Raw genomic sequence first — 24844 nt, 5'->3', positions numbered from 1 at the left:
ATTTAAGGACGACGAACCGTGGGTTAACAAGTATTGTTTTAATAAATTTTTAAAAAAGGTTTGGCTTGCGACCGATAAGATGCTATCATTTTTCCGAAGGAACACAAGACCGTAGCATGGACCTAAGTTTTTGGGGTCTGAATCAAGAGTGGTTTATCATTTGCTCTCGTTTTTAGATTGTCAAAAACGTACCCTCTGCATAAGTATCTTCGCTATAGACCATGATCGACAAAAACTTAAAGAGACCTGTCGTACACTCCGATTTCTACTGCTCCTCCTCTACGGCTGTTACACAATCTCCGTTGGAATGGTGAAGACATTTTCAAAATCCGCGTTAATTAAATGCACTGATTGGTTGGCTGTTTATTAAAAGAACGCATATTTCATCATAAATGCACAGAGAATATAGGCTAATGTTCTTGTGTGATTTTGACACGTCCCCGCAGAACGCTGATCGGTACAAAACTCGAGAAGACGCTGATTTTAGATATATTAAATTTAATGAAAACAGAATATATACAAAATCTAATCTAAAAAAAAATTATATTACAATATTGGTATTGGAACCTCTTCCTAATTTTAATAATTTAAATTCTTCTTTCATTTTTGGTTCAGCAGTTTGAGTGTGCCACACTAGTATCTAAAAAATGCAAAATAACAATATCTCGTGAGAAATAAATCCCGGGAATTTCTCTCAAAAAAAATGTGATGACATTTTTCTTAATTTATAGTGTTTTTTAAATTCATATATACTCTTATTAACCACTTATAGAGATAAGTTTCTTCAAATCCATTGTTAAGGAGGATACTAATATTTAAAATGGATATATTTCACTGGTTCTCTCACCTAAAGGGAGGAGAGGGGTGGAGACCGGTGGTGGGAGTGGTCAGTAATAACTGATAGGGGGTAGATTAATTTTAATCTATTAATTTTGACTTTTTACCAGAATATCTCCCCTACAATTAGTTTGCAGAAGAAAAAAAGAAACTGCTGAAATTGAAATTTACAAATTGTAAACGGCCTTTCAGTGATAGGTAAATCGGAGGGAAAGATTAGTTGCAGTCGTTTTTTTTTAAAGAAATAAAAAAATCTAAATTTCGCGTTGGAATGCATCATTTAGTGATAGCGATTTGCGTAAACACTAGAAAGCAATGGCTTTGAGTAAAGAATCTCGTAGCATTTTATTTCTTTGACCTGGGTACTTTTCCAACCTTATTTTAACAAATGATGTTTTTTTATTACAAAGTGACCTTGTAATAAACCTTTCCCGAATTTCCTAATTATGTCAAACTCAATTAAAGAGGCCGATACTTAAAATAATTTTTATCTCTAAGTTCCTTAGCAAAAGGTAGAACAAATTACCTAATTTCGTAAATATTTCTGTTCGTTAAGTGCCTCAATTGCGAGCTGAAAATTACGTTCAAACCCTTCATATAGCCAAGCTTTCTAAGAATAGCCTTGTTTTAAAAATAATTATTTTCTTTAATTCTAAATCAAATCCAACCAGAATACTATATAACTCTAAAAACTTTAGTTGATACTTTAATATTCTATCGGAATTTACTTATTTATTTGATGAGCATTGAACAATTATAAAATTTCGGATGACGTCATAATTATCACAATTTATGAAATTCGGGAAATGTGTTTTCTTCTAGAATCTTTTATAATAAGCAAACAAAGAAACAAACAAATAAATAAATAAATAAACTCACTCTTGTACAGTCGTTAGCCTTCGCTTCTACATCGCCAACGTTTATTTTCAATTGTTGTAAAAAATCACTTTCCAACCATCCACGTTTAACTTCTGGATTAATTAAACTTTTTGGATTATTGAACAATATTTTTAGATTTATGGCAAAGGCAGCCATGTCTACTGGAAATTGCCTTGATGGCATCCAGGCTGTAAAAAATTTCACAACTTTTCCATCTTTGCATATTGGACCTTCCCAACGCAAGCCACCGACAAGTGCAACAGGCCACATCGAAACTTTTCTTGTCCAACGCATCTATGGCAAAGAAGATAGCGAAGGTTAGGACCTGTGAAAATTTTTGAAACAGCTTATCGTGAAAGTTTAGATCCTCGAAAAATCCAAGCTAGGCTATTCGCAAAAGTTAATTGCCTCTTTTTTTCATTTTTATTCTTTTTGTTAAGGTAATAAATGTTAACCAACTCTTTAAATTAATTTAAAATCATGTGGTTTTTTATAACTTTACACTCTAAACTAAAGTTAATTCTCGCAAAAAAATCACTTGCAACCACTCATGTCGCAAAGAGGACTTGATATTAAAGTCGAAAAAAAAGTTTAACATTTTCGCGGATACTGAGACTTTTCGCAGAATTCGACATCGACCTCTGTTACAAAATCCATTATTTGAACCCTTGATTCAGGTTGACAATTGATTTCATGTTGGAGTTTTAGCTGTCAAATGATCTTGGCGTTTTAAAATTAGTAGTAGGGTTCCAAAAGTCACTGGAGAGAAATTTCAAAATACATTTACACAGGTTTATTTACAAATAAAGATTAAAAAGTTAGTCTTTCATAAGCATTGCCATAAACAATTTTTTATAACCACTTTTGTCATATTTGCAGGTCCCCAACGATATACGAGGAAATTATTCAGTTAACTAAGACATGTCATCATCAAACCTACTGGAAAGAAAGTATTGAAAAAGTATATATATATATATATTATTAGGTTTTTAAGTAGCGAACGTATGCAAAACAAAAACCACTCCCTTCAATTGTTCGTTTTTGTTCGTTATTATGTGTTTTCTTTCTCTCCTCGTGACGAACGTATTTTTGAATGTAAAACATGAAAGAACAACAAGGTATGAATCATTTTATTTTGGTCAAGTTTTAAAGTTATATACCTCTTTAAACAAATCCAAATGATACGTATTATCATCATCTGCAAAATACACGACGCCTGATGTATCCTTGGCAACATTATTTCGTAACCAAGACAACGCATGATTTCTCTGGTCAACACCACGATGCTTTTTCCATCTTGGATCGTTTCCTTGAAGTATCAAATCTCTTTGTGTACGTACATTCAAATGAGTATATTTTATTCCAACATTACTTAAAAATGACGTCACTAATGGTGTTTTGCTTTCTGAGTCCTCCACTAATATCCAATGAATATTAGCAACAAGTTTTAACGTGTTCGACATGCGCACTAAATCAGCTTGTTGCGTGTAACGTTTATAGGTTGGAGTTATCAGATATATAATTGGTAAAATATCATTCCTTCCTTGCAACTCCACACGCTGTTGTAAGTTCTTTAATTTTGATTCTAAATACTCGATTTCGTCTCGAGTGTTCTGGAACAGGGAATACCATTTTCCTAAACAAAAAGCATACCAAATTTACATATGGAAAATTTTTTGCGATATCTGATATTATTGGGAAGTTTTCGTGAAATAAACTTTAGCGATTTCGTTATTTACAAGTTTTTAAATTAAGTTTTTTTTTTATCTGAGAACAAACACCATAGACCCCTATTATAACCAATTATTTTTTGGCCCTTCACCCTAAGCATTGTATCGCCGCTCATGATAATCACTCAAAAATATTTTTTAGTCATTATTAAATAAGTAAATTCTTTGAGGCGAATTCATTAAATTATTTATTTTATACCATATACTAATTATTTCCATTTCTTCGCCTAGGGTTGTTAATATTATGGAAGTCTTATGTTGATTGTTCTTTCTATGTTGTAGAAAGCATAATAAGTGTTTCAACATATACATAGCAAGCAAGCAAGATAAGTAAAAGAAAGAAGTACAAGTGACTGAACTCACAAGGTAATGATCTATAGCAACTCACAATGGTAGCAAGCGTTTCGTGAGTGACACCTCTGACAAGATTGTTTGGATGACACTGGATATCTGAAGAATTGAAAGTTGAATTGGGTCCAAGATCACGCGCTGGGAAGTATTATTTTATTTCTTTTGGGGAAGTTGCATCAATTGTTTGCTTTAAAGTTAATTAACTGTTATGTCATCGTTGAAACAACCGCCTACGTTTGATCCTGGTAGGGGTGACTGTTATGCGGATTGGAAATCGGATGTTGAGATTTGGGAGGCCTATACAAAAGACGATAAGAAGAAACGAGGGCCAGCAGTTTATTTAAGTCTTCTTGGTGATGCCAAACAAGCAGTTAGATCGCTCAAGGATGGGGACTTGGCCAAAGATGATGGGTTGAATGTTTTGATAGCAGAACTGGATAAAGTATATTTGAAAGAAGAAACTACAAGAGCATTTTGTGCAGTGAAGGCATTTGTGGAATTCAGAAGAGAAAGTGGAATGAATTTTACAAAGTTTTTGGTGGAATTCAACAACAAGTATCGAGAAGTTCAGAAATACAAATTGGATTTAAACGATGGTCTACGGGGATATTTTCTTTTGGCATCTGCAAATTTGTCTGCCAATCATAAAAGGTTAGTCAGAGCCACTGCACAACTCACCTTTGATGATATAAAAGATAAACTTCAAAAGGTATTTGGTGAATTTGGTGGTGAAGAAGACGATGAAGCTACTGGTGTTTTACCCGTAAAAAGTGAATCATGTCTGTACACAAAATCAAATAGAGGAAAAGGACAGGGTGGAGTACCAACAAAGTAAAGGAAGAGGGAATGGTCAGGCGAAGAAGACTAATCCAGCAGATAAAGAGGGAAATATCATGAGGTGTCATGAGTGCGAAAGTACAAAACATTTTGTTTCCGATTGTCCACATAGGCAAACTGAAAATGCAAACTTGACTGTCCATCTTACTTTGGTTGCTGGCACAGGAAATGATAAAATCCTTTTGGATACCTTGGGCAAAGGTATTCTCGATACGGCATGTACGAAATCTGTCGCAGGTGAAGTATGGGTAAAAGAATTCCTGGACACTATGGAGGAAAAAGATAGGAAATTAACAGAATCAAGTAAAAAGAAAAGCTGGTCACTATTTCGATTTGGTGATGGTAAAGAAAGTAAAAGTAATCACATGTTAACAATTCCTATGCTAATTGGAGGAAAAATGGTACAAGTTGAGGTTGATGTGGTGGCTAACGAGATTCCACTTTTGATAGGCCGACCAACAATGACTGAACTGGGGATGGTGGTTGATACGAAAGATCATAAAGTGACTATGAATGGCAAGACGTTTAGTTTGGAGTTTAACACTACTGGTCATTATGTGATTCCTGTGAGTCAATGGACGAATCAAAACTGCAATGTGATATTGCATCAAGAAAATCTGTTTGGAGCCACAACTCAGGAGAAGAGGAAGAAAGCAGAAAAACTTCATAGGCAGTTTGCACATGCTTCCAAGGAACGTCTACTAAAGTTGCTGAAAAATGGGGGTTGCCAAGATCGAGAGTTCATTGATCAAGTAGAGAAGATATGTGATGGCTGTTTATTCTGCCAAAAGTACAGAAAACCAAAGTCAAGGCCAATCGTAAGTTTTCCAAAGACAAGTGAGTTCAATGGCTGTGTTTCCATGGACTTAAAAGAAGTTGTTAAAGGAAAAGTTTGGATATTACATTTAGTTGATGAAGCAACTCGATATACAGCTGCATCAGTAATAGAAACCAAGAAAACAGATGTTGTTGTGGAAAGAATTGCTCAAATCTGGTTTGCTTACTTTGGAAGTCCAAAGAAGATGCATAATGATAATGGTGGAGAATTTTCTAGCGAGGTAATGAGAGATCTACATGAGAAATTTGACATAGAGACAAGCACAACACCTGGGGAGGCACCATACAGTAATGGCATGGTTGAAAGAGGTAATGCGTTACTATACGAAACGACAATGAAAACAAAAGAGATGCTAAATGCAGTCTGAAAACAGCTTTGGCATGGGCTGTGTCTGCAAAGAATTCCTTACAAAATTGTTTTGGGTTTTCTCCTAACCAGTTGGTTCTTTCCAGAAACATTACCTTTCCTTCAGTGACGACAAGCAAACTACCGGCACTTGATTCTCGGTCAAGCTTTGACGTTGTTAGAGAGAATCTAAATGCTTTACATTCTGCTAGACAGCAATATATCAAGGCAGAATCCTCTGAAAGGATTAAGAGGTGGACTTCAACATTGGCGAAAAAGTATATTACAAACGAAAAGCAAAGAAGGGATGGTCTGGACCAGGAAAGGTGATTGGTAAAGAAACCAATTTTGTATTGATACGACATGGTGGAGCGTTTTATCGATGCCATCCGTGCCAATTGTTGAAGGTACAGCCAAATGATTATGAAAGACAAGTAGATGTTGTTCAAGAAGAAGGAAATAAGAACAATGGAATCAAGGGAGAGAAGCATGTACAATGGATTGAAACTGAAATGGAGTCAGACAGTGATGATGAAGAAGATGCAGACAGTGATGATGAAGAAGATGCTGAGGCTGAGAATGAAGAAGATGCTGAGGCTGAGAATGAAGAAGATGCTGAGGCTGAGAATGAAGAAGATGCTGAAGATGTGAATCAAGAAGATGTTGATGTTGAGAATGAAAATGAAGATGGAGGTGAAGGTGAAACTGAGAATGAAGATAAAGATGAAACAGAGAATGGTATGGGACATGTGACAGCTGAGACTCAAATAGCTCATACTTCAACAAGAGAGGAAAATGTAGAGAAGATAGGAATGCAAGATGACTCTGAAGTACAATTTCTTAAAAAACCAGTTCAGAAGATTCCAGAAGAAGAGAGAAGTGTGATTGAAAATGAAAAAAGTGAAACAAAGACAATAAATCATCAGTCAAGTGAAAAAGAAGATGAAAGTTCAACAAAATATGCAGATGAGGAGAAACTAGAAGTTCATAAACCAAAACATGATAAAACAAAGAGAGAAAGTGTTGGATGTTCGAAAGGAGGGGAAAGGCTACAAAGTCATAAAGAGAAACCAAAGAACAATACACTGATTCAATATTCCATCGACAATAGAAAGATACATAAAGCTAGAGTATTGTCTAAACAACCAAAGAAGGTTGGAAAATGGAATGGTTGGGTGAATGTTCATGTAGTGGGGCAGAAAGAGACAAGCTCCGTGGACTGGAGTCATGTACAATGGTGGAGACAAGTAGAAGGTGAGACAAATCAAGTTTTAGTACTTTCTAGTGTGGATGAGAAGAAGCAAGACGTGATTAAAGCAAAAGAGAAGGAGTACAACAATCTGCTAGAAAATGATGTTTTTGAAGTGGTTAAAGATGTAGGGGGAAAAGCCATTTCAACAAGGTGGGTAATTGAAGAAAAGTGTAACCCAGATGGCACAAAAAGAACTAAAGCACGACTTGTAGCAAGAGGCTTTGAGGAGCAGTTGGTCGATAAAAGAGTTGATAGCCCTACAGCAAGCAGACAGTCATTGAGGTTGATATTTATGGCGGCTTCTACTATGGAATGGGAACTTCATTCACTAGATATAGCTGCTGCTTTTTTACAAGGCAAAGAGATCCAGAGAAAAGTCCTTGTCAGACCACCTAGTGATTTCTCAGAAGATGGAAAAGTTTGGAAATTAAAAAGATGTTTGTATGGGCTCAATGATGCACCAAGAGAATGGTATAATAAAGTGGAAGAGAAGCTGACTGAGTTGGGTGGTAAAGTTAGCCTGTATGACCAATCGTTATTTCTTTGGCATGAAGATGACCAATTGGTTGGAATTATTGTGGCTCATGTTGATGATTTCACATATTGTGGTACATCAAGGTGGCATGAAGGGGTAATGGAAGAAGTTATGAAAGAGTTCAAAATAAGTAAGAGGGGAAAAGGAGCGTTTAAATATGTTGGACTCAACATAGAGCAAACAAACGAAGCCATTTTTGTGGATCAGGCACAATATATTGAAAGCCTCAAGGAAATTCAAGTTAGTCCAGACAGGAAAAAGAGTATAAAAGACACACTTGACGAGAATGAAAAGAAGGAATTAAGGTCAGTGTGTGGACAACTGTTGTGGGTCACATCACAAACTCGACCAGATGTATCTTTCCAAGGATGTATGTTGAGTAATTATGGAAAAAAGGCAACAGTCAAAAGTTTATAAGAAGCCAACAAAGCCATCAAAACTTTGAAGTCAGAAGACGTGAAACTTGTTTTCCCTGGACTTGTTCATCCAGATGAAATCAAAGTTGTTGCATATGGAGATGGCTCGCACAACTCCCTACCAAATGGAGACTCGCAAGGAGGTCATATTGTGTTTTTGAAAGGAGGAGGAAGAGTTGCTCCCATATCATGGAAATCCAAGAAATTGGATAGAGTAACAAAGTCACCTTTGGCAACAGAAATATCTGCTATAGCTGACACAGCTGATTATGCTCATCTTGTTGCATCTATGTTCAAAGAGATGTTCTGTTTGGAGAAACTTCCCATTGTTGAACTGATAACTGACAGCAAATCTTTGAAAGACAACTTGGAAAGTACAAAAGTGGTTGAGGATCCCCGACAACGCGTTGATGTGGCAAGATTGAAGCAGATGGTAAAGCTTGGAGAGATCCAAGTGAAATGGGTCCCAAGTGCAAGACAACTAGCTGATAGCCTGACAGAGGTGCATCCACTGATCAACTCTTGAAGGTTTTGGCTTGTGGCTCGCTTTAATAAAGCAAGAAGAAAAATGTACATATTGTAAATAGAAGACGTTGATTATGTTTGGATGTATGTTGTTTCAACGATGTTGTGTTAAATCTGGTCCTTTTTGAAGTAAAGCAATTGGTGCAACTATTTATTTCTGGGGGCCAATGTTAATATTATGGAAGTCTTATGTTGATTGTTCTTTCTATGTTGTAGAAAGCATAATAAGTGTTTCAACATATACATAGCAAGCAAGCAAGATAAGTAGAAGAAAGAAGTACAAGTTACTGAACTCACAAGGTAATGATCTATAGCAACTCACAAGGGTCATTGCTTACATTGAGATTGTTTTTACATTTAGAATTATTGTTTTTTAATAAGTTAGAAAAAATGACATTTAGTGCTATAACAACAAAGTTTTGCACGTAAATTAAATCATTGTTAGATATTTTTGGTTTAATGACGAAAAAAGTCCAGCTTTAGTCTTTTTGAATCTCTCTTCAATTCGTACTTCAATATAATATATATAATTTTAAAAAAGACTTTTTTAATATTCTATATGTAGGCTTCTGCATTAGTAAAATTATGGACAAAAATTTGGCCACACAGCATCAACATTTTGTCATAACAAAGCTAAATTATCACTTACAATTAGAACCTTGATTAAGTTGATTAAAAAGGAGGGGTCTTAGATACAGGTTATATTTGTAATTAATATATCTACTATTGCTCATAGATTAAACTTTTACAAAGAGAAAGAAATGAGACGTACATCTCTACTAACACACTAATAATCTCCGAATAAACACAACAGCTTGAGTTTCAAACAACCGTAAAATGTACCATCCTTGTTCCGGCTGTTTTACACCTAGCAGAAGTAAAACAAGCCTAATAGAGCTTTTAAAAAATCACAACTTTCTATAACAGGGTGACCACTAATAAAATGAGAACAAAACTAAGGATATTAAGGAGAATTAAGGAGAAAACCAATTTTAGTTCTCTATCTTTGATGTTACATACTATGTTCTATGATAAGAAAATTATACATATTATACAAATATTCATATAAGTTATGGCCTGAAAGATAGAAAATATAGGATTTCAGGTAACAGAGAAAAATGTCTTATTTCACTGGTGATGAACACATTTCCAAAAAAAGTTACGATTAGAAAAATTAAGTAATACGGAGAAATTAAGGAGAATAGCTCAAATTTCAATTTTGTATATTTAAGTACTTTTAAAGAGATTTTCTTTTTCTAAGGTTATTAAAGGAATTTAAGGAGGAGTGGTCACCCTACGTAAAGGACAATTTACTTCTACAATGACTTTAAATTTAGCTAGGCCATGCAATGAGTTTAAATTTCATCTACACTTTTATGCATTTTAATTGTTCGTGACAAAATGTTTGGAAGAATTTTTGAACACTAATATTAAAAAATTTGCTTGTTTACAACAAAAGTTAGATAAAATAACTTGCAATGATATATAAAACACAGCTTCTCTTACCTTTTTGGTGACTACAGAACACATGAAGTAGACAAAATATTGATACTATAACAAATGCTACAATTAACATAATTTTTCTTTGGAACCAAAAAACATATGCCATTATTTTGTACTCTATAAAAAGAAAAAAATATTATGACATACGTGCTTATATTAACAAACAAAAAAATAATTCAATGGGGCATAACATAGATAAGCTCAAGTTATTTGCAGTTCCCAGTTCAACCTAACTGGGAACTGCTGGTGGAGTGAACTAAAATATAAAAACACTATATTGAGCTTCAAAATTGGTGATGTTTTGTTTACCCACATTGGGTAGTGCCTCAATTAGCTAGGCCACTGAGCCTCTGTTACTAGTGGCATAAAAATTAAGAATTTCACATCAAATTGGCCTCCGACTAACACTATTTTCCTTTTTTATACTTGACCTTATCACTCCTGGATTGTTGACGTCTGTTGGTATAATGGTATTTTCATCGAGTAAGTCAGCATGGAAATGAATCTTCACCTGACAACCTTCTCCTTTTGTTTTAGCTACATGGTGTCCTTGCACTGATTCTATTGGGCTTTATGAATCAACAAGTTTTTTGTCCAATGGTGGAAGAAATTGGCCTACTTCAATCTCCAATGTTTATTTCATTTTATTTTTTTGGTGTTTATGCTGGATAGCACTTGTGAGTCTACTGTTTATGGTGCGTCATTGTGTGTCTACCCCAGTAAGAACATGGATAAAATAAACTATATGACAGTGTAAGGAGAGGAAAAAGGTACAACGAGCTGTTGTTAACAAAGAGAGTAAATATGCTGTGCTGCCTTCGCCAGCCTGTTTTTTGGTACACCTGGGAGAACGGCAATTTTATGCAAGTAGTTTTTAAAAAGGAGTGAAAGGAACCAATAAAAAGTTGCAAAAAGAGAGAAAGAAAACAACGAAAAGTTGTAAAAAAGAAAAAAAGGAAACAATGAAAAAGTTGAAAAAAAAATGATAGAAAACAACAAAAAGTTGTAAAAAATTGCGAGAAGGTAACAACGAGAAGTTATTTGAGACAAATATGCTTTATGAGACTAGGATAGGTGTCGAATGAAGGAGAGTGTTCTTAAATTGGGTACACTCAGGACAGTCTTGTGGATTTCTGCTTGCGCAGCATCCTAACCTCTTTTCTCTAAATATCCCTTTGAAATACATGTCTTTCTAATACTGGCTTTATCCTAGGAACATTAAGTGTTAAATAGCTCCACAATTTGCACAACTACATAAACTCGGGCAACTTACGGACAGTCTCCAAAACGTGGTTTTACTAAGCGCACCAACCTGACTGATAATAAAACATCCTGGTTTTTTTTATTCGTTCAGGTGAAGGATCGATTTTTGAAAAAAAGCTGTTTAAAATTTTTTAGTTGTATTTAAGTCGATATAGCCTCGCTTTCGTGATTTTATTCACCTTTTTAATTCGGTAAAACCCATATAAATAAATACGCGATCAACTATAAACGGCTTTTTTTTAAGTCGTCGACATATTATCTGTGGATTAAAAAAATATCCGATGACGCCACATACCCCTAAGTGGTGCGAACTGTAAAACACGACGTTTTCTTTGATTTTTCGTCATTTTCAGTACTTTGACGTCATTTTTACTACGGTGTCGGATTTTTTTCCCGTTATATTAAAAGACGCGCAAAAACTGCGGGAAAAGAAAAACATAAATATGGTAGCTTCAGCGGGAAATTTTTTTTGTGGAATAAAGTAAGAACGAATAACGAATATCATGGCAAACGTTTTTGAATGCGCTTTTATGCGTGCTGAAGTATTGAATGGGATGAAAAATATAAGTCATCATCACTGTGACTTGCGTTTTTCAAATTTTATGGCGATGTTTCCTGATGTATCCATAACGAAAAATCATTTTGACAGAAAGTCCAAGGAACTTACTGCGTTTGTGAGAAAAAAAAAGTGGAACGGTAAAGTAAGGGAAAAATACCTAGATGATTTTTCTCAAGACAATTGGAAGAAACTCAAAGATAATGAGAAGATTAGGCATACTATACATGCATGTCAAGCATGCAGTTTATTAGAAAAAAATAAAAATACATTTCCTGTTTCAACATCACACAGAACAAAAAAAATCAACAATGTTAAAAAACCATTAACAGATATATCAAACACTGTAAATAGTACGAATAATAAAACTCCAACTACAACAAATAATACGTCCACACCTGTAAATGTAACATATAACAACATATCAACGATTACTACTCCAAACAGTATCAACACAACACCAGTTCATCCAATCACCATAAATTTGACAATTCCTCAAACAAAGACTGACATGTCATATATGAAAACAACGGCAGAATCTGTACTTAATAGTATCAACTCAAAATGGGACAGTATATATGACACTCCATTCACAAAGGTTCTCACAAAGGTCAAATCAGCTAATATTGCTCAAGTGAAGTCCAAGTCTGATAAAAAGAAAGAGCTTAGAGAACGGAATAAAATAATAAAAAAATCCTTGGAAAAAAAATGTTTTGGTGAAAATAAAGCAACAGACACAATCTTTGGCATCAGACAATCAAAAGCTTCCTACAAAAAATCAAGATCGATTCAATACTTTGAAAGTAAAGAAAATTCAATTAAAAGAATGATAGGTATAGCTATATATATTTTTTAATTTTAATCTTTCACCTGTACTGTATCTCCATTCACCTACAGGCACTGGTTTTTCTTGAATGGTATTATTTTATTGTTGCATTTTTTGAATATAAATTTATAAATAATTATATACACGCATATATATATATATAAACAAATATTAAAATGAAAAAATAAGCAATCAACATATATCATGATGAAGTATATAACCCCACGAAATTAACACGCAGAAATAATTAAAACTATGTTATGAAAATAAGTTGCTGTGTGAATAAATGCAAAAAAAATAGCAAAAATAAATAAAACCTTAGGTTCGTAGAATTCAGTCTCGCAAATCATTATTGACTAAACTAAAAACTGTAAAAATTATTTTAAACAAAATATATTAAGGAGTTGTTTCTAACCATAGGGCGGACAAAATTACAACAAAATCAAGACGTAGATGACACACCAATCAAGAAAAAACGACATAGTCCAGATCCAAACAAATTAAATTTCGATCGTCATGCTCTACTTGAAGAAGTGTTAGGAATGGATGTTGGTAGTAAGGTATATCTTCATGTATCTGTTAACATTTGTGTTGAACACATTGCCATTTATATCATTGTCCAATTTTGAACAAAAAAATAACTTGTGTGACACATCGATTTATTTCCTCTTGCAGATAAATTACTCTGACTTGGCCCGAAAATATCATATACCTGGAACTACTGGAAATACAGTTGTTAAGGAATTTCTCGAAGATAACGGTGTTGATTTATCAAAATTTGCAAACAATTTTGTTAACCCATGCAAATATCGTCGAAAATATGAAAAGTTTCCAGGTGAGTACCTAAAAAAAAGAAGAATTGATATATAATGTACGCTTCCAACATTGTGTCTTGTCATCAAATCTGTATAATTTATAGCAAAAGATTCTTAAATTCTTTCAAGTGTTACAGTAGATTTCTGTGTGTAGAACAATGTTTACCTAAAACACATTGCATCTTCACAATACTTTTAGAAATATGTATTATACAAAAAGAGGATGTATATATCGTAGCGTTTGTACAATCAACTTAACATTCCTTGTTCAGAAAGAGAGATATTGAGAACATTTCATTTTTTACAGATGGAAGTGGAGTGTCGGTTCCTATGCCCCCTACATTTGAAAAAATAAAAGAGGAGATACTGAAGAAGATTGAATCTGGAGATATTCTATTAGGATCTTTGGTTGAGCCAAAAAAATATAAAAAAGCTGTGATAAAGAATGGAGTGATTTTCAATGAAGAATTCACAGTATCTGGTCGTTGTATACCACTGAGTGACATTCGCAGAAAGATTTTTGAAGAACATCAAAGTTTGGGGATTATGAGAAATCCAAAAGGTGCTTTGACAAGATACTTCATACTATGGTCTGATCATGCATCACTTTTGAGTGCTGGCCATTTACTATTGACTGTCAAAGTTGTTTACGATGACAAGTTATTTTATACAGATGAGGAAATGTATGCAAAAACAGGTATGTCATTTAGAAGTATTGTTATTGATCACCAAAATTCTAGATATCTAAAATCAAAAATATTTACTTTTTTTACTTTGATAGTAGACATTAAATGCCACTTAATAATGTTCGCTAAATTAAATTTTAGGAATTTGTCATGATGTTCAAGAACTTGTGGAGCGTCCATCCGTTTATATTATTGGTTTTGCCCAGGATAGCATTGCAGAGAAGCTTTCATATGTCGAAACCAGACTTAATGACATTAGAAAATTGTCTGACCCATTAATTGTCAATGATAAGAAAGTGGTTGATGTGATAAGGTTTTTTCATGGTATGTTGATGGAATTCAATTCACACAAGTTTAATCTGCATAATGCAACAATTTATTTAAAAAAGGATAACAGGAATTCATTTATATTTTAGGTGACCATCCTGAAATACAAAACGAGAGTGGTAACTCTCATGGTGGAAACTTTCCCTGTCTTTGTGGATGCAAAAAATCAAGATTTACAGATATAGCCCATGTCTACAGTAACAAAATAGTGTCCTTGGAACAAAGAAGGAAGAAGGTACATAAATTTCAAAATAAGTTGTTCGTTATTTGTAATTTTGACAAAAAGTATAGAAAATTATTTATTCCAGGTAAATGAAACAAAATATGAATGACAAATTTATAGATTTCTATTACATAACATTAACTATTTTTAACTAACTATTTTTGATTATTTTAGGTAATATCAGGCCCAGCAGGACAACAACAAAAAGCTGTGTCTCCATTTCAACAACTCAATGTGGAGAAACTGGGTCTTGAAGTAAATTACAGAAACCTTGACCGTGACTTACCAGTTCATCAAAAGTTGCACAAAAAGGACCTTGAACAGCTACTAAAAAATCATTTGACAGGTTAGGGCTATTTTATTTTTGATAAACTAAAATAACTTTTGCAAATTTTGGCCTTTTTCGCAAAAGTTTTATATAAGTTGATGTTAGTTGATATTTGTCTGAAAATTTTTCTACAAATAAAGCAAAAGAAAATCAGATATGTTGAGGAAAATTGAAAAGCATAAAAACAATTCTGATTTTATTTTCAAAATTACACTCATTAAAATTTATAAATTCAGTCAACAATTTTTTTTAAAGGAATTATCCGTGTTCCAGCTCTTTGCTTTGGAAATGAACATAGTACAATGGAGTCCTTGAATCTTGCTAATTATGAAGTGATGCCGATTGAACCACTGCATGATTGTAAAGGACATATCAAGAATTTGTGGGATGTTTTGCATGAAGTGTTGACACCTCAAGAGAATAAAATTTTTCAACAGTCCCTAGATGCCACATATGGTTCGAAGGACAAGGTGAGAGGATCTGACTATCGGCTGTCATCAATAGTTGTTTACCAATCAATGCAAAGCACTTGCAGAAAGGAAATCAAAGAGTTGTTGTACACATTGATGGAGCTAGTTCGGTTATCATATCTTAAATCCCAAAAAAGGTCCCCACGAATTATTCTACGATTACATAATATTAGTTTCCAGCATGCCATGTTGTGCCAAGATCTGTTTGGGCATAATTTAAAGTCAATGTCTACACAAAAGCTTTATGGCATTTATTATCATGGCTTGACAACACATTTAGCAGAAGTATCGAGAATTATCTCACCAAGCTCCTTACACACAGAGAATGAAGAACAGCTATTCAGCAAAATTAATCAAATAAGTTTGAGAACATCAGCCAGATCCTTAGAATCCATACGTGATAATAGCATCATCCGTATTCAAGCTGAACAGAAATTTATTGCCAAAGAATGTTCTAGAAAATCAACTAACACATCTAAAATATCGAAATTTTCAGAGAGTGTACTTGGTAAGTCTAAAATATCTGTTTCTACTGGCTTTCTAATTCATGTTGGCATTCAGAAATTGCTGAGACGAATGTCCACATGAAAACAAAAGTTTTCAATTCACATTGGCAAATATTTAACTGTTATTTGTGTACTGCAGCATTTGGCCGCAAAACAAATATAAATTGCAAATGTCGAACACGAGTTTGCCAACGCAAAACAGGAAAATGTCATTTTACGTAGGCAATGTTCTGTCGTCATGGAATAAACTGAAACAGAAAGGCTGTTCTATGTGATAATTAAATATATTTTGAAGTGCTTGACTTAATAAAAAGTCTGGTTTGATATTCAGGTGTATGCAAGAACATAATGTATGTTCTTGGCTATTCAGATAAATTGAAGGACTTCGACCGTCATCATATGTCATATAAGCTGACTAAAAGTGAACATTCAAGAAAAAAATGTAGAGCATTTATCATTCATTTTCGTGAAAAAGTGATGGCTGTTCAGCATGAAGCAGAAAAAGCTACGAAAGATTGGGAAAAAGACTTCATAGCAAAAAATTTTAAGATGCCGAATACAGAAGAGCTTAAATCAAATAAAATTTACATGGAGAAATATAAATTAAATTACCACGCCAAAAAAATTCTTGAACAATGGACAAATATTTAGTTTTTCAGCAAAAGGATCAATATGCGCTTTTAAATTTTAAGAAGCATATTTTTCAACAAATTAGCCAGAGCTAGCTAAAATAAAAACATTTGATATATATATATATACAAAACTTTTTTTCTGATACGTTTCGTATGGGAAATGTATTTTTATATTATTGTGGATCATCATTTTGCACAAACGAAAAAACAAGAACAACACGAGAAGGAAATTAATACCTTTAAAAAGATATCAAAGTATTTGTTGTTGCTTTGACGGGCTTAATACGCAATAATCTTGTATTGTGCAAAACTTAGAAGAAATAGCTAGCTAGCTAACAGTCTTAAAAAGGTCCATTTTTACAATCCATTATGTGGGTTATATATCTGCACCCTAAATCAAGAGAATACTAGCTAAACTGCTTTTCTAATTAAGCTACTCTTTCGTACAGAGGTAGGATTTGCACCCACAACTATTTAGCTAAGTAATCTGCAGTGATCTAAGAACTACATAAACAGTTTAATTTCTTGACTAACTGTTTTTATATTGTATATATCTATCTATGTATATATCTATGTATATAACAGCCAGAAAGGCTATGTATAGCTCTGACAGTTACAAAGTTTAGGTAAACACTTCCAGAAATATATAGCTAGCTTTTGCTATAGCTACTATATATATAATTTTGACAGGTAGCTATAGGCAAATAGAATATAGAAAATTTCAAATATATAGAATAAATAATATTACAAACCTTGTTTTTACTGCGTGATCACAAATACCTTAACAGCCAAATGTATGGTACAACCAACCATTTCTGTCAACACAAAAACACAAAAATGGCGGCACCTTCTTGTCTTCTTCACAAACTTGAAACGACAAAAAGCACGTCAGATAGCAAAACGCGGTAGACGATTATGATAAAACGCGGTATACCCGTGTTTTACCCGAAATAATTGGAGACTGTCCGTAAGTTGCCCGAGAACATACAAAACCTGTCACAATGTCAATTTTAAAGAATTTTTACCTCGGGGATGAGGATGTCTTCAGATAAAATGGCATATCTCTCACAAAATTGGAGCCATCTAGCCAAATATTTATATGTATAAATTTTTAACATTTTCATAATTTTAACATTTAATATTCATATTTATTTTACATAAATGCCAATTAGAGTTATATATTTATCAACTTATTTAAATGCATGTTTTTTACCAGATTCTACCAAGGTGCTATATGCCTATGTCAATAAACATTCAAAAAGGTTATGTCTCCCATGTAGACATAATCAAGATCCAACCCATGCTAGTATGAAAAATGGACGTTAAGCCGAGAATGATGAATGATGATGTACGTAAAAAGAACTTTGTCATTATGAATTAACTCTCAAGTAATGTGATATCCTTTGTTTTGTGCGCCTGGGGAAAATATAGGTGCATTTCAGTTTGTGGCATAGAACTCCAGTTTTTGGCATAGAATTTACTAGTGCCCAACAACCCAAACCATGTGACTGTCAAAGAATATTTGAGAGAGAATGAGTTTTTAGGTATATATATATTATCTTTTTTCAATTAAAATTTGTGTAAAAAAATAGAATTATAATTGCTTCCTGGTACAAACATGCAACATGTGATAATAATGTGGCGCCATAGATTAGTGGTTATAGCTGTCGTACTCTGTGTGGGAGACCGGGATTCGATTCCTCTTGAAGGCAATTCAACATGGGAGAGTGAATGTTACCATAGCCCCGGGTTAATCCAAGCCATGTGAGGGAAATTGGGGAGATGGCACATTATGTGGGCCGTTGGATGTTGCCAGTAGTTGTCTAGTAGAGCGCGGGCCCTAATTGGGTCTGCGCAGCTCAAAAAGAGCATTAAATACTCTAGGACTCTCCATCTAAGCTATATTTTTTAAATTTGTGTATTTTATCAGGTAAGAATTATTTTATATATAGCTAAGTGAGAAAGGTGTGCTGGCTAGCTAGCTATCTCAAATTTTGGTGCTGACTTGGATCTCCTTTTAATTGGTGCTGACATACCCTTTCACGAAATTACTTACTTGCTAGCTAGCATGGAGCTAGCTACACAAAATAGTGCTTTGATTAGAGTGCTTTTTTTCTTAAACAGCAAGCAACAAAAAAACCCTGTTCTTATGGGAAAAAGGGGGGCTAAAAATAACTTCCAAATGAAACTTTGTGGGACTAGTTCTATCAGATAAAAAAAATATATATTCGCACAGGATTTTTTTTGTATTTTTTGCAGAAAAGTTGTCGAAACGTGCACTGAGCAGTCAATGAACTGATAATTAACCTGTAACAATATAGAGTTAGCCGATGCAGGATAATTAGATGCTACGCCTAGTATAATTAGCTGTTAAAAGCTTCTTTGTGTTCTTTACAGCAACTGCATCTTTTCCATGTTTTTTTCTTGAAATCAGAATAGTTTTGTTGTTTAATAATATAGACGACATATGTACTGCTAGCTACAGTAATATTATATCTTTTTTGCAAAATCGTTTCTTGTTCTTTTTCTTGGTTTTAATTGAAGCACAACTATGTTGATCTATATAAATATAGATGGCTATGGGGAGATCGATAATGAAGAAAAGTAAAAATTTAAGTAAAAAGATATATATTGTATAAGTATAAGTATCTGTATAAGCAATTATACTGTACGCAGTGTATATATAATTATTCTGCATAGATAAATAGAATGTCTGTATATTTTATATGGCTAGCCTTATAAATCCTGTCTATTATTTCCAGGAAAGGTCATAGCTTAGATAGGGAGTCCTAGTCCGGGGCTATGGTAGCATAATATTGATTTGTGAACCCTGTTCTCCCGCACAAAGTGCCAGAGTTATAACCACCAAGCTATGGCGCCATTGAAAACGGCTAACTATTCTGTTACTGGCTAACTATCAGTTCTCCTTGTGCCTAATTTGCTTGAAAATCTTTCTTGAGATCAACCCAAAGTATCACAAAATATTTTTCTAAGATTTCTTAGAAATGACTTGATTTTTAAAAATCACATGAAATATACCTGTGCATCACATCACATGGATTTGTATCTTTGTATTAAATTCCCTTTTTAAATCAAAAAGGCAGAGGTTAAAAAGAGACAATATTTAAAGAACCTGGTTTTAATGCAGTTTATGGTTAAATTGTATTCTTGTTATTTATTTTAACGTACTTTCTTTTTCAGATCAGCTGTTATCAAACCATGCACCATCACCATTTTCAAAAAATTTTCAACAAGAGAGTAAATTTTGAAGTCCTAAATACTGAAATGCTAATATGTATTTATTGCTGAATTAATAAACAATGGACTACTTCATTATTCAAATTGAGCTCGTTCAGAAGTTATTATATTCGAATCGTCAAGTTTCTACATAGCAAGATTTGTATTCTGGAATTTCCAGAATTTTCCTGATCACTTTTAAAAAAATCCAGTTAAAGTTTTAACTGTTATTTTAGAATACTTCATTTTACTATGTAAAATTTTAATTTTTTATTTATTGAGTTGTATTTTAACATTGCAGGTTAGTTACAAAAATAGTTAAGAATCGTGATACTGGTGATTTGTTTACCCCATAATTCTCCGTTTTCAAGGTCTACTTTAAATTTCAAAATCTTTCAGGCTAATGACGGAAATCTTAAAGCCGCAGGGCTTCTTGTTTTATCACAAACAATTTTTTGTTGGTTAGATATTTTTTTTAGGTCCATATCTTATTGTACAACATACTTTGTCAAATAAACTAGTAGCAGTAGTAGTAGGTTGTAATCTATGCTAGCTGTTGTCTAATTGGATTGAAATTTCAAGGTTTATGTAGCTTAGTGATGTTACGTCAAACTTTATGTTACCTAACAATGTCAAACATAAATTACTAGCTAGCTAGCTAGCTACATAAAAAACAACTACAATGCCAAAAAGGCAGTGGAGAGGTCTAAAAAATTATTATACCCAACTAATCCATCTTAGCAACTGATCTTAGACAACCAAATAAAATTAAAAGTTCTGGATCCCCTGACTATCTTATCTATAAGCTAGCTAGTTAGCTAGCTAGCGAAGCTATCATTTGAATCATTTGGAAAATGAAATTTGTGTCAAAGAGCTAGCTAGGTATAAACAGTATAAAAATTGACGATTAAATATCAAAAGTATTGATTACATTCTATAATAAACTAACTTTACCGGCAGTGCCGTTCTTAGCCATGCAGAAACAAATGCACTTGATCCTTGCTGGCTAGGGCTACCATTTTTTGTATGGAAACGTGAAATCGAAAGCGAGTCACGGTTTCTTCTGAATCAGTTATTCACCTTTATCCCTTCCCCTCTTTTCACTCTTTTTTATAGAAATTAATTTTTTACAGTGGAGGAGGGTGTTGCTCTGTTTATATGCACGGTAGCGAAGCAGTGAGTGGCTGACACAAATTTCATGAACGATAAAGTTTATGGTTACCCTTTTAAGCTATTCTTGCTCCCTAATACTGTAACAGGTTACAGGGGATTACAGGTAGGGAATGTTAGCCTATGTTTTAAAAGATAGAAAAAGTGGGAATCCCAGCCCTCCCCCCCCCCCCCACACCACACACCGATTTGGTGCAGTGCTCTTAATTAGAAGCATGTTTAGGACTACCTTGGATAATAAATTGCTAATTAATTCCTGTAGCAGCAGTAGCAACTTTTGAATATGCTGTTTTGACGCTGTGATTCCCTTAATACACTTACACATTTAATTTAAGGGAGCATACTAACTATACTATAAAAATTTACAGTGTAATTTAGTATCCTCCCCTTAAATTTGCAGTATAATTAGTATGTTCCCCTTAAATTAAATGTGTCAGAAATCTTAAGAGAAACACAGTGTCACTATGCTGTGTTATAATATAAATGCTTATATGGGGCTTTTATTCCCTGGTCTCATTATGTTTTGTATTTTGATAAATCCACAATCACACAGGATACTGTGTGGTAGAATATTCTGCCCCCCTAGAATATTCTGCCCCCCCCGTAGTTGTGACTAATTACTTTAAGTATCAAATATTTGTCCGGCGATTGCGTTAAAGATGGCGGAGTTCGCTGTGCTGACTGTACACAAAGCTATTATAGGGATATAGGTTAGTGAAAATGTATATATTACAGCCACATATTTGTTCACATTTAGCTTAGTGACAATGTATTACAATACATATTATATTTGTTGACTTACAGCCCCCTTGATTGTGTTTTATATACTCCATATTCATATTAAAACAAAATTCTTTCAGAACATATTAGCTAGCTATAATTGACTGAAATACGAACTTTTTCGTTGCATATTACTACATCATCAAGTAAAATGAATTACTAAAACTGTATTACGATTATATACATTAAAAATTACAAACATGTCCCGAAAGACGTAAAACTAATAGATGAATTCTGTTGTTTACGTTTTTAGCAGTAGCTAAGCTCTTTAGTGCATAGTTTTTAGTGTTTGTGTTAAACTCTGCTCAGATGACAATAGCCTTAATCAATGAACGGGTAAAAAAAAAGGAGTCTAATGTAAGGACTTGTTGTGCATGCCTCACCCCAGGTTTGTTTGAAGAATTATCGGAACATTAATTTCTGTCTTCAATGCCATGAAGTATGGCAAGTCACATTATATAAGTCTTTGGAAAGAGATAACAACCTAGGACTTAAGGTAGGCCATGGAGAGTTTTGATTTTTTCTGTCAGAATTTTCTATTAAGGATGTACAATGGTGGCTCAAAGTGGCTCAGTTTACCAGACCTATACATTTGCCTAAAATTAATCTAATTTTATCCTTCGATGTTATGTATGTTCTTCAGGGTTAGGTGGTACTGGTAGAAACTTTTAAATAGGTGGACGTTGGTCTGAGGGAGAATTGCCACAGAGCATATCAATACACTTCAGAGTTGTTGGTTGCATTTTTTGCACTCAATATCTTCTTAAAAATCATTCAATATAGACATTTTCAATTAAGATTCGAAATAACACCACAGCTGTGGCTCACATAACAAAGAAGTAAGTAAGTAAGTAAGTAAGTAAGTAGTCATTTATTCGGAATAAGAAAGACTTATTCATTTGTAAGGATAACAGCAAAAATAAAATACAATATGAATATAAAAATAATGATATCCACACAACTATAAAAATTATCCAGGAGACCACACTATAGCATAGCTAGAAAATTGTGAGGCCACCTTTGATTAAAGAAATATGATCAGTGACAATTTAGGGATATATGACATGGAGTATATATCAATTAAATAACCAGGAAAAAATAAATAAACAAAAAAACAAACAATATACAATAAACAAAACAAAAACTGAAAACAATTGGACACACATTTACACACACACAGAACCAGCACATAGACACACGCACACATGACCCTAGTGTAATGACAGAAGTTTTAAACAATTGGCTTGAAGTAAGCAGTTTAAGAAATAGGAACTATTGTTGGGTATAAGATTGTAAAAAAAAATCAGTTAGTTTAATCCTTAAAGCATTAGATGATAAATCGAGGAAGGATAAGTTGAAATGTTGGATAAATTTGTTCCATGATGGAATGGATTGAAAGCGAATTGAATTTAAACTGTAGGATACCGTTTGAACAGCAGGAACACTTATGAGACCATTACTATATCCACAATACCGTAGTTAACAGAGAAATCAATACCAAAAGTTTTAATGACAGAGAATGGAAGTGTTCAAAGTAATTTTTTTAAGAAATAGGACATTATGAAGGTGGATATAATCAGGAAATTTTAAGATTTTAAGTTGGAAGAAAAGTGGATTAGCATGAGAACGAGGATGTGAAAAAGTAATAATACATAAGGCCTGTTTTGGAGTAGTTAGAATTGTATTAAATAAGGATGATGGGAATGAAAAAGTACAAAAAGAACTTGACTAAGAGTATTTTTTGATACAGAGGAATTTGAGTTTAGATCTAACACAGTGTAGATCAGATTGGAAGAGGGTCATTAATATACCCTGTCCAACCCATGCTAGCATGGAAAACAGACGTTAAGTCAAGAATGATGATGATGACATAATGGCGCAGTTAAGATAAAATGGCATTAGCTCTTTTCAGTTTGGAAATAATTAAATTAATATGAGATCGCTAGGAAAAGTCGGAATCGAGTAAAATACCAAAATATTTAATCATGACACTAGAATTAATAAGTTTACCATTAATCTTTAATTTAAAATTAAAATTGTGAGTAGATTTACGTCTAGGTTTAAATAAAATGTATGCGGTTTTGGATGTAAAAACAATTGTGTTATTGGCGTTAAGCCTTTTGTAGATGTTTAAGATTTTTATTGACGTGTAACAAGTTGGTATCATCAGCAAAATGATGTACCTCCACAAATGTAATAACATGAAATAAGTCATTTATATAAATTAAGAAAAGGAGAGGTCAACAAATAAATTTTTCCTTTATCAAGGGCATTAGAAATAAGCTGAATGATAGACATAAGTGCATGAGATGTGGAAAAAGATTTACCAAATACCGAACTGACGAAAAAATATAATATTATTGTGCTTAATGAAGTTTTGAAGACGTTTGAATATAATTTTTTTTAAATATCTTTTCCACATTAGATAAAAGAGAAATAGGACGATAGTTAGAACAATCGAGTGGAGAACCCTTTTTGAACAGGGCTATCACTTTGGCAATTTTAAGAAGATCGGGAAAATTCCACTAGAGAAAGAGAGATTGATTAGCTTTGATAAGTGGACAACAATTTCAAATTTTATAGGGATTAGGATTTTATTGGAAATACTATTGGGACTTTTCAAGGTTAAGAGAATTGATATAACTTAGTACTTCACCAGGATCAGTAGGTGAAAAAAAAGGTATTTGGATTGTCAAGAAAATCAGAAAAATGTTTAAATGAATTTGGAATCTTTGACCAAACTTTGTCAGCTACAGTACAGAAATGATTATTCAGAGTGTTTGCAAGTTTTGTGGGTCATTATAGATTGGGTCATTATAGACTGGGTGTTAATCAGTCATCAATTTTTTGATGACTGATTAACACCCAGAATATTATTGATACCTTACTTCACTCTAAAATTTTCAGGAAATTTTTCTTCTAGTTTATAATGATCAATTGGATTAATGCCTCACATTATATACTTTATATAACTGTA

At 33.4% G+C, this 24844-nt stretch overlaps 2 protein-coding genes across 2 annotated transcripts; one reads left to right on the top strand and one right to left on the bottom strand.

Annotated features, from left to right (window-relative positions):
* Window positions 1-473: 473 nt before the first annotated feature.
* Window positions 474-20908, bottom strand: LOC130642027 (galactosylgalactosylxylosylprotein 3-beta-glucuronosyltransferase 3-like). Its single transcript, XM_057449094.1, has 5 exons — window positions 20872-20908; window positions 10052-10165; window positions 2877-3352; window positions 1717-2010; window positions 474-640 (listed from the first exon to the last, which is right to left on the bottom strand). The coding sequence occupies exons 1-5, from the start codon at window positions 20891-20893 to the stop codon at window positions 542-544; spliced, it is 1005 nt and encodes a 334-aa protein (XP_057305077.1). The 5' UTR covers window positions 20894-20908; the 3' UTR covers window positions 474-541.
* Window positions 14646-16339, top strand: LOC130642028 (uncharacterized). Its single transcript, XM_057449095.1, has 2 exons — window positions 14646-15090; window positions 15328-16339. The coding sequence occupies exon 2, from the start codon at window positions 15375-15377 to the stop codon at window positions 16128-16130; it is 756 nt and encodes a 251-aa protein (XP_057305078.1). The 5' UTR covers window positions 14646-15090; window positions 15328-15374; the 3' UTR covers window positions 16131-16339.
* Window positions 20909-24844: the final 3936 nt, after the last annotated feature.

Source organism: Hydractinia symbiolongicarpus, chromosome 4 (genome assembly GCF_029227915.1).
Source record: "Hydractinia symbiolongicarpus strain clone_291-10 chromosome 4, HSymV2.1, whole genome shotgun sequence".
NCBI lineage: Eukaryota > Metazoa > Cnidaria > Hydrozoa > Anthoathecata > Hydractiniidae > Hydractinia > Hydractinia symbiolongicarpus.
Note: the sequence above shows the minus strand (reverse complement) of the source record. Positions and strands in the feature narration are given on the sequence as shown.

What these genes read in the sequence shown, in the direction of transcription:
- LOC130642028 (XM_057449095.1), top strand. Translation starts at nt 15,375, where the DNA reads ATGGAGTCCTTGAATCTTGCTAATTATGAAGTGATGCCGATTGAACCA.
- LOC130642027 (XM_057449094.1), bottom strand. Translation starts at nt 20,893, where the DNA reads ATGGCTAAGAACGGCACTGCCG. An exon ending in ATTTGGATTTGTTTAAAGAG is followed by an intron (nt 2,011 to 2,876) that starts GTATATAACTTT and finishes TCTTTGCCATAG; the next exon opens with ATGCGTTGGACAAGAAAAGT. An exon ending in AGGCTAACGACTGTACAAGA is followed by an intron (nt 641 to 1,716) that starts GTGAGTTTATTT and finishes TGCATTTTTTAG; the next exon opens with ATACTAGTGTGGCACACTCA.